The sequence below is a fragment of the Ruditapes philippinarum genome, unplaced genomic scaffold, assembly GCF_026571515.1.
Source record: "Ruditapes philippinarum isolate M1 unplaced genomic scaffold, ASM2657151v2 ctg7853_1_1_1_1, whole genome shotgun sequence".
Taxonomy (NCBI): domain Eukaryota; kingdom Metazoa; phylum Mollusca; class Bivalvia; order Venerida; family Veneridae; genus Ruditapes; species Ruditapes philippinarum.
Genome location: NW_026856132.1, coordinates 156184 through 171183, shown reverse-complemented (window position 1 = coordinate 171183; position 15000 = coordinate 156184). Strand labels below are relative to the sequence as shown.

At 30.0% G+C, this 15000-nt stretch overlaps 1 protein-coding gene across 1 annotated transcript in view; it reads right to left on the bottom strand.

The window, feature by feature from the left end:
• Positions 1–1618: 1618 nt before the first annotated feature.
• The window catches only part of LOC132745506 (neurogenic locus notch homolog protein 1-like), a 25115-nt gene continuing 11733 nt past the window's right edge, over positions 1619–15000 (bottom strand). Inside the window, exons 15-24 of the mRNA XM_060734457.1 lie at positions 14753–14844; positions 12582–12676; positions 12049–12242; positions 10784–10930; positions 9833–9917; positions 9220–9275; positions 8370–8463; positions 7624–7767; positions 6422–6797; positions 1619–5162 (exon numbers count right to left, since the gene is read on the bottom strand). Of these exons, the coding sequence (XP_060590440.1) occupies positions 5067–5162; positions 6422–6797; positions 7624–7767; positions 8370–8463; positions 9220–9275; positions 9833–9917; positions 10784–10930; positions 12049–12242; positions 12582–12676; positions 14753–14844 (1379 nt within the window). The 3' untranslated portion in view covers positions 1619–5066. The remainder of the gene's footprint in view (positions 5163–6421; positions 6798–7623; positions 7768–8369; positions 8464–9219; positions 9276–9832; positions 9918–10783; positions 10931–12048; positions 12243–12581; positions 12677–14752; positions 14845–15000) is intronic.

Sequence of the window (15000 nt, the reverse complement as noted above, 5' to 3'; positions counted from 1 at the left end):
CTACTAATAATAATAATAATGATAATAATAATAATGATAATAATAATAATAATAATAATAATAATTAATAATAATAATAATAATAATAATAATAATGATAATAATAAAAATAATAATAATAATAATAATAATAAATATAATAATAATAATGAATATAATAATAAAATAATAATAACAACAATAATAATAATAATAATAATAATAATAATAATAATAAGAATAATAATAATGATTATAATAATAATAATAATAATAATAATAATAATAATAATAATAATAATAATAATAATAATAATAATAATAACAATAATAATAATAATAATAACAACAATAAAAATGATAATAATAAATATAATAATAATAATAATAATAATATCAATTATAATTATAATAATAATAATAACTATCGTTATCATCTTAAGTATCATAATACTTATCATCATCATCATCTTCGTTGCCGTAGTCAATCTTGTAAATATAGTAAAAGTTATAATCATACCTACCATCAACATTTGTTTTTATCATATTCGTTAACTTTTATATGTGCTTTATATGAGTTTCATCTCTACCTAGATTGGTCGAATACTTCCAATTTGTTAGCCATATTACAAAACTGCTATAAATTTATATTGTTGCCTGTTTGTTCGAACTTGACAGCTACTATTTGATTTCTTTCAGTGCACAAACCGAAACACAAGCAACTGTCTGCATATTATGTTTCCTTTTCGATTTTTGTCTTTTTTTATCAGTCAACGATATTAATTTGCATTCATTGAGGCAATTTAATCACAGAAAAATCAACATTTATCTTCCTTTAAAATCAATGTCGTGCTCCTTTTTTGACGAGTATAAAGTGCTTTAATTTCCAATATTGTTTAAATATCATTCATGGAATGACGCAAGATAAAAATGAGTCAGACTTTAAAACCTAGCCACTTGTTCGCAAAGAAACCAACAAATGATCCTGACATTATATTCATTGCTTCTGAAACATATACCGACGTACGCACTGTAAATGAGTTAATAATTTAAAATGCGAGTTCAATAAATCTATATCAAAGTAAGAATCAATTTACGTATGAAGAACTACATTTTGATCATTTTTCCAATTTGTAGTTCACTTAAAGCAGTTATGAAATATTTTCTTTTTTAAATACTAATATATTTTACCCTGTTTCAAGTCTAATGTAAGGATAGCATTCAAGGTAAAAATTACAACTTAACAAATTGGTTACATTTTGAAACAAAGATTTTAATCCTGAATCTTTCATTTCATCTAAGTGAAAAGATGGCCTGATCCGAAATTGCACTTATGTGTAAATATGCATTTATTAACTGCAGAATTTATCAATTTTTTATAAACTTATAAGACTAATTACCGACTTAGGCAATTTTAAAACAAAGATTTTAATCCTGAATCTTTCATCTAAGTGAAAAGATGTCCTGATCCAAAATTTCGCTTATGTGTCAATATGCATTTATTAACTGCAGAATTTATCAATTTTTTATGAACTTTATAAGACTAATTACCGACTAAGGCACCGAATACAAATCTTACAGCGCCACAAGTGATTATACAAAATATGAATTATAGAAAAAAAAACAACAAAAAAACGAATGCATTAGATATGATAATTTTATTAGTCTAGGACATAAAATGTTACATAAAGGTACACAGGTATTACATATACTTCACCCAAATGAATATTATTATTTAGCAATGAACATGTTTCTTAAAACATATAACATTTGAACACATTTATTTCTTGGTGTCAATTGAAACTGTTTAACAGTTTAATAATACAGACGATGTTACAAATAAGTGAAATAAAAACTCAATTATAAAGTCATGCCTCAATACACGATATTTGTTCGTCTTTTCCATTTAAGACAGTAAATTATCGTTTCAAACAAAAACCCAATTTCCTATTCTTTATGACTATAGAAGTATTTAGGAGCGCCATTAAACTTGGTTTAAGTTAATTATATCCGGTATGGTACGTTATTATTGATTGCTATGCATAAGTTACATAAGAATTTTCATACTATCTCTTTTTTGCTTTTAACGGGCAGAAAAGTGATCAGCTTTTGGAAAACAAATCGAGTAATTAGCTTGTAACGTTTCTGAGAAGAAAATATATTCTACACAAAAGACAAAAAACAAACGCCGACACAAATAAAAAGTATCAAACAAACACTCACCCCCTCACACACAAAAGAGAAAACTTATTTAAAACAAAAATATATAGTATTGTACAGTTTACATTACATTCATTATTAACATAATTAAACAGTCAAATATGTATTATGAAAACACACATATTGATAAATTAACACACATATTGCACATTGGCACCTTGTGATATTTAATTAGATATAAACAATAAAGTATGAAATATTTACAAATGACATGACAAGACTCAATATGTGACTTCAGGAATGTCTAAGCCTCTTCTGTAAAGGCACATTATGCCTCGGAAATTCATATAAATTATTTGAAATTCTTTAGAATGACAAACATTTGTTCAATAATGCTGAAATAATTCAAGATATAAAACAACTGAAGGAAATAATGCTGAATATGCAGTTACATGCTGCAAAGTTATCAAAATGTATAATATAAGTATTTTGACTTCCATTTAATTACTTATCTACTATATTTTTATATAAAATCTATAAACCAATTGCCAAGAAAACAAAAGTAGCAAAAGTTATGTACGGTTGTACATGGCAAACCATTGGTATTTTCCGAAACGACAATAGAAACAAAAATAAAAAGGTTTTTAGAAATACGATTGGAAGTGTTTCTGAGGCATAATGAAGCATTTAAGCTGCATAACCTTCAATGTGACTTTTAAACATTCTCAAGCAGTATAATAAAATATGATACAATATTTTAATAATAAGAATGTCAACTTGGTATATTTTCTATACAATATTAAGGCTCATAAATTTTGATACCACTTCCCAGAATCGTCCTGTTACAGATTCAAAACTCAATAAAGAATACTAATGTTTTGCTCATTTTAAGTTTTTGATTTTGGACACGGTTAAAGTTGTACTAAGTATCTGACAAAAACAACCAATATATATAAGGCAAGCTTTAAAAGCAGCCTCTTATTTTAATGAACTTGCGGTAGGAACCTTGTCAAGCAAGTCTTTAATCAACTTTGTTTCCAGATTTTAAAACGGGTGGAGTAAAGTAACAGATTATACATATTTCAAACATTTGAGTAGAAACAATCATGTTTTATGTGAATTGTTAGCTGTATGATCATTTATTCATTACAATAACCACGAGGAAAATATATAGACAAGTTAGACAAACATTACAGAGTTCCTCATTTTTGATTAATAATCCTTCCAAGCTATAATTCAGAAAAGTGTCAATAACTCGTAAACCGTACGGTATATCTTGTTTAAGTTTCTGCACACAGGTGCTCTTAAACTTATTAATCCATATTACTGACCTACATTATCTAATTTCGTATGATAACCATTGACAAGGATTGTACTATAAATATGCTCTTAATTCATTATCGTATCATTATTTAAGACATGTTTTGCCCATTGAAAGGCAGAACACAATATGTATTTCTGATCCTTCATGCGCCTTCGAACACATTGGATTGTCCAGCAAACTTACGAAAATTCTAAAATGAAAATTAGACTTGAACCAATATTTCATATCCGTGTGCATGATTATATGCTTCTTAAAACAAATTAACAATACAACATCTAGAACCAGACAAAAAACAATTGAGGTTTAATTTTGTCTTATTTTTTATTAACATTGCTTTTAGTCAAAAATAATATGAGTCATTGCAAAACAAACGGGACACATAAACACAAACAGCGTTTCAAAATGCTTTAATTTTCTTCTAAAGTGATTTCAATTTACTTTAATGCATTATATTGTAAATCAGACTACTATGACGTGTGAATAAGATGCAATATATTGTAAATGTTGAAGTTTTTTAAAAGAACCTATGATAGAGTGAATTACGCGATGGAAAAATTTAAGTATGCTAGAAGTCATCATAAACATTCAACGAACACACAAAGTTGAAGACAATAAACACATTTGTATGAGATAGCATTGCTATAACTTGCAATATCGTAATTAAATGATGTGAATTACGAACCAAAGGTTGATTCCATGTTTTTCATTTTCGTTGGACCTGCCAATGAATTTTTAATGAGTACCAGTGTTTGAAGACATTAAATGCCTTAAAGTTATATACAAGTTTGAGTTGGAAGCTGGCACCTGAAAATCATATTCTTTACTTATAAATGGTAGCTTAATAGCTACAAACACGATATAAAGTTTATGTCAGGTTTAAACAAGTTCAATGAAGTATCACGCAAATAAAAGCAAAGAAAAATCAGCATTAAAACATTAACAACAGTAAGAAACAAGAATATGAAACCTAAACTGAAACTAAAACAACATGGACGAAGTTATTCTTTTGCATCATTTAATTATTCAAGAGTGTGCATTAATTATATATTTATATAATTTTATTGTAATAATACTAAGCTATTACGTAAGACGACTAAAATTTACAACAAATAAACAGAAACATTATAAACAATACGAAAATAGAATGGCATCAATGCATCGTACTACAGTCTGGAATTTTGTATGCGTTTTATCAGAAAAAAAATTAAATACAGTCGTTTTATATAAAAAAAAAAACTGTTCACTGCAGAAAAGTTAAATTTGTAAATTTACATTCTGATGTAACATTCTACATTACGTATGCATTTCATTGACCATTGATCATAAATGTTTTATGTTACATAAATTTGATTTGTTACACATAAAGTAAGTGTAGTATTCGTGTGTACGTTGGTTCTTTAATTTTCTGATAAAGTGTTAGGTACTTAGTTTCATTCCTTTATTTTGCTTTAAAATATAAAGTAGAAAACATCCATATACTAATTAGCTCAATCGTTTATAACAGTAGTTTGAACTGCGCATTCAAATTACTAAATTACCAAGCGACAATTGTTTAAATGGGACGCGGTAACTGTGGGGGCAAAAGACAAGGCCTTATTTGCTTCTAAAAATTAGTACTCTGCCTTTGTCCATAATAGTAGTGTCGCCCTCTATTCTCTTGACGTTGATATTCGTTGCTTTCGCTGCTGTTGCCATTTCCCTGAAACAATTACAAATGCCCCGTTAAATAATTATTTAGAAAGCCCTTCGAAATAATGTTAGGGCGTTTATTTAATAAACAAATAACGAATAACTTTAAATGTTTAAAGGCTGTTAAATTCAAACAAGTACATACAGACTAGACACTAAGGATCGGTTGTCATCTTTGACAGGGAATAGTGCGCTTTATGTACTGTTGCCAAAGGTGAAACTGATGGAAATTGTAATTCAGACGGTTGGTCGTTTTGACATTCTAGGGTTGTTAATTAAGTCAAAAAATATCACTTGCAATTGACGAGCTCAAAAGTAACATAATTTTGTAAAAAAGCAAACAGAGTAGTTGGACATGCGTTAATAATGTAAGATACAAAGGACAACATGTGAAGTTTATATTACTTCCCCTTCAATAGTTTGAGGAATTGAGCTTACATGCAATAACTCATTAGTCTATAAGGTGCACAAATATGCACACAGTAAGGAATGAGATGAATGGAACCTGTGCAAATTATGTTAGATTATCACGACGGAGAACAAGGGTGAACACATTTTAACCCATTCCTTTCAGTAGTTTTGATGTAACCCATTCTTACGCTAACACGTATTCGTACGCTAAAACTTATTGATAGAACAACGGAACCGACTTCAACCCCTTCGATAGCGCAAAAACTATCCCTTTTCTTCGGAAAACATGACTTTAGAAAATGATGTTACTTGTAGTTTTTGTATGCAGATAAAGACGTAGGTATATTCCTAAAACTAAAATTCAATAATGTCCGTCTTCTTTACACAGCCGGTTTTGCACATATTTTGACTTCACAGTAAGTGATTATGTAATGTTTAAAATTCTATACACAGTAGGTGGTCACCATATAAATATATAGTGTCATTAAAAAATTGGCTATTTTTTATTGGAGAAGATCAACTTTACTTGTCCTGTTATAGGGAACACAACGTCCTGTACATAGTTTATTCATTATTTTTTTCAAGTTTGACATATTCAGCTTTAATATACTTGATTTCTATACCTTTGTGATTACAATAATTTACTCAAGGATGAGCATAGTATATCTGTAAATGAATTTAACATGTGATTTTGACCTTTAAACGTATTCGCGTTTTAACTGAATGCAATACCTTCTGAAAGAATTTCATTGTGCGATACTTGGCTTTCAGTGTCAATACAAATCCTTACAGTATACTATTTGTTTCAATTTCTATATTTTGTCTTTCAATGGTAATACGTAACAAACTTTCACTTACCACTCCGCTGTCTTTGGATCTGTTAAATTTCCTTCCATGATAATCTGGCTTTGGGGACCTTGGCCTTCCATAATCTGGTGGGGGCGATCTTCGGCCGTTCCAATTGTTTCTTGGTGCTCGTAGGTCAATGTCATAACTACGATTTAAACCTTGGTTGTAGCTTAACACATGCCTTGCCTCATCGCCAGAATATCGGCGGTCATCGAAATGGTTAAATGAAGTACCATTACCTGCTAGGTTTGGCATAGATCCGTGAATATTTGCCCTCGGAAGTTTATTTGGACTTGCATAAAGCCCATTATGAGCAAATCCGTTCTGATTACCGCTCCCACTTAGTCTATTTTGATGTCCGTAAGGCATAGACGAACTCGATAGCCTGCAAACAGATGTAAACTAGAAATCTCAAATACACGGCTGCCCTCAGGGTATTTTGACATATTAAGAGTTATTTGCCGATCATTTAAATACCGATCTATGACATTTTAGTTTGGCCTTAATCTTTGAGCTGGGGAACAAAACCTTACAATTGATACATTATCTGATAAATATTAACATATATACAAATATTTTTTTCTAAATCACTTAATGCATGACATTATTGGAGTTGGCATACAAATAATAAGGAAAAACAAAGTAACGGGCTTAAATCTAATATGATAAATGGCCTACTCTTTATATCATTCGCTGAACATTACAGACACATTCTGAAGGTATGTATTGATTTTCCATTAATCACAATCGGTTGTGATTACGTTTTTGTGCACATTAATGAAAAATTGAAAAAATGGCATAAGGTTCTTTTTGTAATGCTACCCTTTGACCAATAGGCTCACAATTTACCCTTCGATTTGCAAATTTTACTTTAAATACTGACACAATTATTTTTCCAAGTCATACTTGCAAAATTTTAAATCCTTGCAAATGTACGAGGAAGAATTCAACACAATAAATTTCTGAAGCCGTTAACAAAAGACAATGGTAAGAAAAATAGATGAGAAGTTGTTTGTTTCTCATGATATCAACCATATAACTAAAGAATGTTCTATCCATAAAATAGACAAAACATATACAACGTGACACTTGTAAACTAAAATTGCTTGATTTATGAATGATTTAACCGTTTCCTTTTATAATACGGGAGTGCTTTGCAGATTTACACCTATGCATTTTAGATTTCTAATGATATGAATAAAGAGTGTAACCTGCGGCTGTAATATGATCCCACACCATCGTCGTCATCCTCTACAAATCGATTTCTAAGGAGGGCGCCGTCAAAACTTTTAAAACCATTGGCATCCATATGTTTTAGGGACATTTTGTCGTCTTCACTCTTCTTTGATTTGAATCTAAACCATTAAAATAAGTTTTAGCAACGTCTGGTAAAAATGTGTATTGTTCCTTTTCAAACGTCCTTTTAATTTAGATTATCCTACAAGCTTTTCTTTCATTGGAGACCATATGTCTGTGATCGTGAACTGGCACTTACGTGACACAATAAAAGATCCATGATAACCACGTGATCTACGCATTTTTCTTAAATTCTAATTTTCACCATAAACATGTCAAAAATTGTTTTTGCTGAAGCTGGTTTTTTGCCTATAAACAGTCTGCCATGTTATCAAGTTTGCCTTTTTCAGCGTTCTTAAGAATTATGTTTGGATCTAGCTTGGCAATGAATCAGTTAAGGCAAAACATATTTAACAACTTAGAAAGAAGCGATCTGGTAAGGGTATTGAAAACTTGTATTTTACCGGCATTGTGTATGGAAGAATATGAACATGTATATTTCTCACCTCAGGCACCGGCTTATCCGATATTCAATTCCAAACACTTTACATATCGGAACCAATTATCAACAAAGCCCAGAATAAACTTATTGGCATACGTTCAACATAATTTTATTAGAAATTTGTTTGTGACAATATGTATGTGTAAATATATTTTATACCTGCAGAGTATTATCATTGCTAATGCCAATATTATAACAAGTCCACCAAGACTGCTGGTTGTTGCAATAAGAATCGTTTTATCATCTTTATCATCTAGAAAAAAAAACCTTCTTTATTCTTTGATGTGAACGTAGAAGTTAAATAAATCATTAACACATACATGTGTATTTTGTTTTCTCATATTTGCATACAGAAAGGAATAAAAAGAAAATATTTTTTATCTAAGTTTGTAAACATAGAATATAGCTAAATAAGATTTTTAAATTTGCATAAATCACAAAGAAATATTAATATTGTTTCCATCTTCGTATACATTGTTGTATATGTTTATTTAAAAAAAAAATGAGATATGGAATAATCAAAAATAGCTTCTTTATAAAAGATAAATGTAAGGTAATCTTTGATAAAATTATAAAATGTTTGTGTAGAGTTATTATTTATATAGTGAAAACCTAATGTTTAAGCGGAAAACTTAAAATATACGAAAGAGACAAGTGGATCAATTACATGTACAAAAACTATAATACTGCACGTGTGTAACGTCACTTGTAAGTCAACTTGGATAATCGTTACGTTTAAATAGATTTATATGAATGAACATTATGCCTCGGAGAAAGATTTTTCTTCTTTAAGTCTTTAGAAATGTCTGACACGTATATAGTAAATGTCTATAACTTTGAAAAATAATAAGATATATCAAAAACAACAGATTGTAAAAAGTAAAATTGGTTGCTTTTTTTAAAGCATAATAGGCTTGAGCGAATGATTTTTATAAATACGTAAACACCATATATCTATTACAGATAGTACCCCCATAAGGCAAAATTTCTTTAACCAAATATTTCATACCAGTTTTAGAAACTTGGACATCCTCACAATATTTCCCTGTCCAACCATCACGGCATCTTAAATATAACCAACATTGGTCGGTTAAAGAGTGATACATTCAGCAAAATAAAATCAATCCCTTGTTATCTAAAATGTAATTCTTTATATTTTTTTTTCGCTTAACACTGTTGTTAATTGTAACTGCGAGTGCGTGTTCAAATAAATTTACTTTGTGATAACACACGTTTTTATATTTCTTTGAATCACTCAATACATTTCAGCTTATTATCATCTTCAGTACATAGTAAGCCCTTTAAACACAGTTATTATTTAATGTAACGGTTTTGAATAGCTTCAAAAATTCAAGATGGAAATAGGACTTATTTACCAATAATTATTTTTTATCTACAATAGTATAATTAGATTTAACAAAATTGTTTAACTAATAAAACAGTGAAACTTTCAAGCTAATTTAAATCTCTCTCTCAGTTCGCAAGAGAGAGATACACCGTTTGCTTGAAAAATTAAACGTGAAAATCTGATCCTGACCTTGTAAGGCAATAGCCTACGACCATCTTGTTAAAAGAATATCTATCCTACTACTTCAACATTTACTTAGTCACTATATACTTACAAACACTCAAAACTCTTATTGCCTTGAGACATCCGACATGTACCACTATTTTTACATAGACTTTGCTGACATGCATCTTTAGATACTGAAACATAATTGTGTAGTTTATTTATATTCATCTTATGGCATATACAAGATTTTTTAGAGATAAATTTATGTCATTATAAATATTATTCGTAAAACAAATCCAAATAAACATGCAAAATCCAAAGAATGAGTAATTGTGAATAATGAAATTATCATCTTCGTTTTTAATACGATTTAATGCTTGTAACATGCTCCATAATGAACTTTGAACTTTAATTGTGTTCCATTTCGTTGATGACAATTCATGATTATAATGTTTCATGTTGTTTAAGTAAATCACTAATAATTCAATTTAAGTCTGATTGTGGTAAGGATAAAAGCTCAAAGCTTTTGTGCACCTTTTTTCGAGACAGTTTCCTTGAACAACGACGATTTGTTGCTAATCGTGGAAGCAAGTGAATAATTTCTGTATCCCAACATTAATTTCCTATCTACGTTCACTATAAGGGTATAATTACACTTTGTCCATGCGGTCCAAGCGATAAAACTTATCATAATCAAGGCATTGGATTGGTCAAAAGAGGCCCTACCATGAAAACATGCAAACAATAGATGTTAACTTCGGATTACTAAGGTATATAGGTAAAATAAATGCCTTTACATATTTCAGAGATTTTCCAGTGAAAGTAAATTCCAAATAAGATTTAAAGTAGATATGAGGGCCAAGCGACATGAAAATATGTCACATTTGGTCTACTATGTGATTTAAATATTTTTTTAAGTTCAAAGTCATACCTGTATTATAAGCATATTAATGATAAATAGTCGAGACATAACTAGACAAGTCGGGCTTTACGAAATGATTCGTACATTAACGATCTTCCAATCAATAACTTGGTGAGGTTTAACTAATATAAAACGTACCTTCACACGTTAAATTCGATTGTTTATCATTCTTTGTGTAACCCTTTTTACAGTCACAATTTGCGCTTCCATTCACAAAGTGACAAGTTGAGGTGTCCGGGTCACAATGGTTATATTTATCTAGATTACATAGGGCAGCTGATTGATCTTAAATAAAAAAGTAAACAATATCTGCGTTACACTTATATGAAGTTAAATTGCAATAAATATACTTAAAACGATTTAACCACATGCAAGTGTATATTTATCTAGGATATGAAAAGAAAATACGTCCATCTCATTACGTAGAATAGGTTTTTTTTTATTTTGCAATGGGGCATATCGAATATTATGTGTTGTTATGAGAAGTAATTCCCTTGCATTTAATCATAAGAAGTAAATGATTAAATGATTTACATTTATTGTAAAATTATATACTACATGTGGGTGGATTATATGTATTTAATTTAAAGGAATTGTATGGTATGGATATTTAATCCGATATATGGGAAGCATAAGTGGTACTAGAATTGTCAATAAATGCTTTATAAATTACACAAGAAGCTAACTTGATCAATGTCTGCGAAATATTTAGTTGTGTTATTTTGTAATTATAGTTAAATGTAAACAAAGTAATGCAAAACAGTACTTAATTTTTTTTTTTTTCGTTAGTTATATTTCATGATCTCTAAAATTGGTTCCTTATCATTTTATTGTAATTCTTTTAATTGTCCACTTAGATAACTGCCTTATAATTTTACAAACGTTTCATAAGTGTTTATCGCCGGTATTCAGATCATAATTCTATGAGGTTATGTGTTTGCTAGCTCATATCTATTTATAAATTTGCAGTGGATTGTCTTGAGTACAGAGTACTTATGTATGCTGTTAAAACATACAGTTTCAAACGTTTAAATTGTGCTGCTTTTTAAACTTTTCGTTTGTTCTTTGTATGGCGCACTACTACATTTAGACACATTTATGATCTCTTTTCTAATGTCACCATAGGGACCAAGGTCTTTGATATTGTTTTTTTATAAGACGATGAAAATGACAGATTACGGTTGGTTGAGTTGATAGAAACATTCGGATAAGTTGCATTATATCTGGATCTATCATAGGTTAAGCAAATAAGGTTACATTAACTTTTTAAGACAAACCATTCAAATTTAAAGGCCATCGTGACTTGTCAAGAACCAAAGAAAACGGTTCAAATAAATATTTAAAATGTTGTTTATTTTTTAACCTTATTTACCAAATGAAATAAATTCTTAAATTTTGCAAACCTTTTGTTATGCTAATTTTGCTTTCAAAGACAACAGGCAATGCTCGTACATTTTTTGGCGCGGGACATCCTACATTGCTTCCTGTAGAACAATTGTGTTTAATATATTCTGTCCATGCCTGACTTATGTTTTCATGGGGGATAGATTGATTGAAATGCACGACGAAATCTATCTCATAGCTCTCCGTAGCCTGTCTGTAAATAAAATGAGATACCGGTAATTTATTGCATCATTATAGTAATGATTCGCTGATATATATATATATATATAATAAAACTTGTATGTTCCGTTTCATTAAATAAAGTAAATAACTAGGTCTCACGACATTTTGTTATAAAAAATATCAGAACACAAGTTGAATAAATCACATCTCATATATAGGCCGTCAAAGACAAAAAAGTATTAAAATACATCTAGTAAAACTTATATCATATCTTGGCCAATTTTTAAGTATCAACAAACGTCTAGCAATGTATGGATTTTACTATTACAAGAATACAAAAATGCTAAAATATGTCTTCAAACTTGCCTACCTTTTTCGCCTTTTTCCACTATCAACTCTTATAACAGATATTATTTCTACACGAACATGCTGATTATGAAACTTTGTTGTATATATTGCTTCTATCTGTGAAATAAATCCAGACATGTTAGCAAAATATATTTTAGGTATAATTGGCTTCGTTTTGAATAAAAATATTGGTTGTGATATATTTATATATTTCTTTCTCATTTAAAATATCGATGAATAGGAAAATTGCATATTTAGATAACAAAATCAGAGAAGAAGAATTAAAAAAAAAATGTTATCAATTTAATGAATGAGCTTATTGACTTACCATACGAAAAATATATTAGGATATACTCCGGTTAAAGCGAATCGAACACGTCCAGAATATCAGTAGAGCATAACAAACAAATCTCTACTTTATACAGGTGTCAAAGCGACACCTTATAGAAAATACTAGGGGCGGTTGGTGGTAATAGGTTAGGTAAGTTAATAATCTGCTTCATAAAAATTATAACTTGATAACAAATTTTTAAATTTCATTTCACTCAATTATCAACGTACCATACAAATATACATTCGGAAATATTACAAAGCATCACACACCTTATGGTTGTGGTAGTATTCTTCCTCTTTCCAAACAGAAATCATTAATATCAAAACCATAATTTTATACATGCTCATCGTAGTCCAAGTCTAAGCATCTTTATATAAAGCAACATAAATCTTGCTTGGCATTCAATCATATATACAATATATATACACGATTTGGAATCTTCATCACCAAACCCCTATCTACATGTAGTTTATAATATGTACACATGCAATCGTTTCTCGAAAATACCAAATACCACAATAAAAACCTGACTATCAGCAACACGCCCGAAATATTACTTCGAACATTCCGTTTTTCAAATTAAAAATAGTGGATTCACGGTCCAGTCAGCTGCTTCCAATATTGATGCCATTGATGCACCTTTAAATAAAGCTGAAGATAGACCGATTACACGAGTTGAATGAGTTTGACCTTTAATGTCTTTCTAATTGTGTTCACAATCCAATAAGCTAAAGTCTATTTCTATTCATGCGGCTTTTTGAAACATAAAAATAAACTGGTTTGATCATTATTACTTCTTGATCTTAACTGTTCAGTTTTTCTTAAATAAACTGCTATTGCTCTCTGGGGATCTAATTTTCTATTGTCAACAAATGCTGGAACCCAAATTCTATTTCCTGAATGTCCAGGTCAGACAATCCTTGCATCAGGAATAAAATGTCATATTTATGAACAGCAACATTCCCTGTAGTAATGTTGTGTACCAATGTCTACTCGACCACAGTGGTGCAATTCATATTGCTTGATAATCTGCGGTTGAAGTTCTTTTGGTATTAGACAAATTGTTGGGCCACTTTCCGCAGGTGATTTTTTTTAAAAGTGATCATTTCTCACTTCATTTTCAACATGTAACGGAGTGATATCACTTATCAAGGAATATCCGTCAGAATCACTTGACATACTCAACAGATTTTGCTCCGACTCACCTGGGGGTACAGAAAATATATCATCATGTCTAATGGGTCTGCAAGCTTCCCCTTGAGGACTCTCGTCTTTGACCTTGACTTAAGCCAAGGAATTAGCCAGATAATAACCATCAGAAGAATTTGAAAATTAATAAGAAATACTTGTCCTGTATTCTGTCCCGTATTATTAACGTTAGACGGTAAGTGAATGTTACCAGGTAAACTTCCCTGAGAATTGCGACTAAAATCTGGCAAATTTTTCATCAATATTGTCACTTATCAAATTTCCTAACTCAGAAAAGTCCGACAGTTTAAGACTTAGGCTGTTTCCCTTTACTAGAAAACGGCCTATAGTTGGATTAACCTTAACCATTGCAACTAATAACCAAGTTTGGAGCGAAAAGAGTATACTTGTTGTTGTTTAAATCCAAATCATTTCCATCCATGACGCAAGAAAAAGTAAAAGATCGAAAACTTCCGTGTTATGCTACACGCGAGGCAAAAATAGCTGCGTTCGCTTTGATGCCAAAAATATATTTGAAGTTATTGAGCGTCTACCGAGTAGAGACTTGTTTGCTCTGCCGATGTTCTGCACGCGTTCAATTCGCATTAAAAATACATTAGGATATATATATATTTCGTATGGTAAGTTAATGATTGAGCACAATTAAATACCTGAGCCTTCATATAAATGTTGATCTCTTTCGGCTTTACGTCACTTGATGTCGGGACTGATATTCCTGTCGACATAATATACTGAAATCCACCTGAAAAAATATTTGTCATATACAGTTTAACATTAATCCGTTCCCTTCTTACAGGGTACGTGGTACAGTTATTATTTTAATATTGATCTACTTGTCCGATTAATAATTTGTTGGTTTATTGTTTATTATCATTTTACTTGATTTGTTTTATTTGAT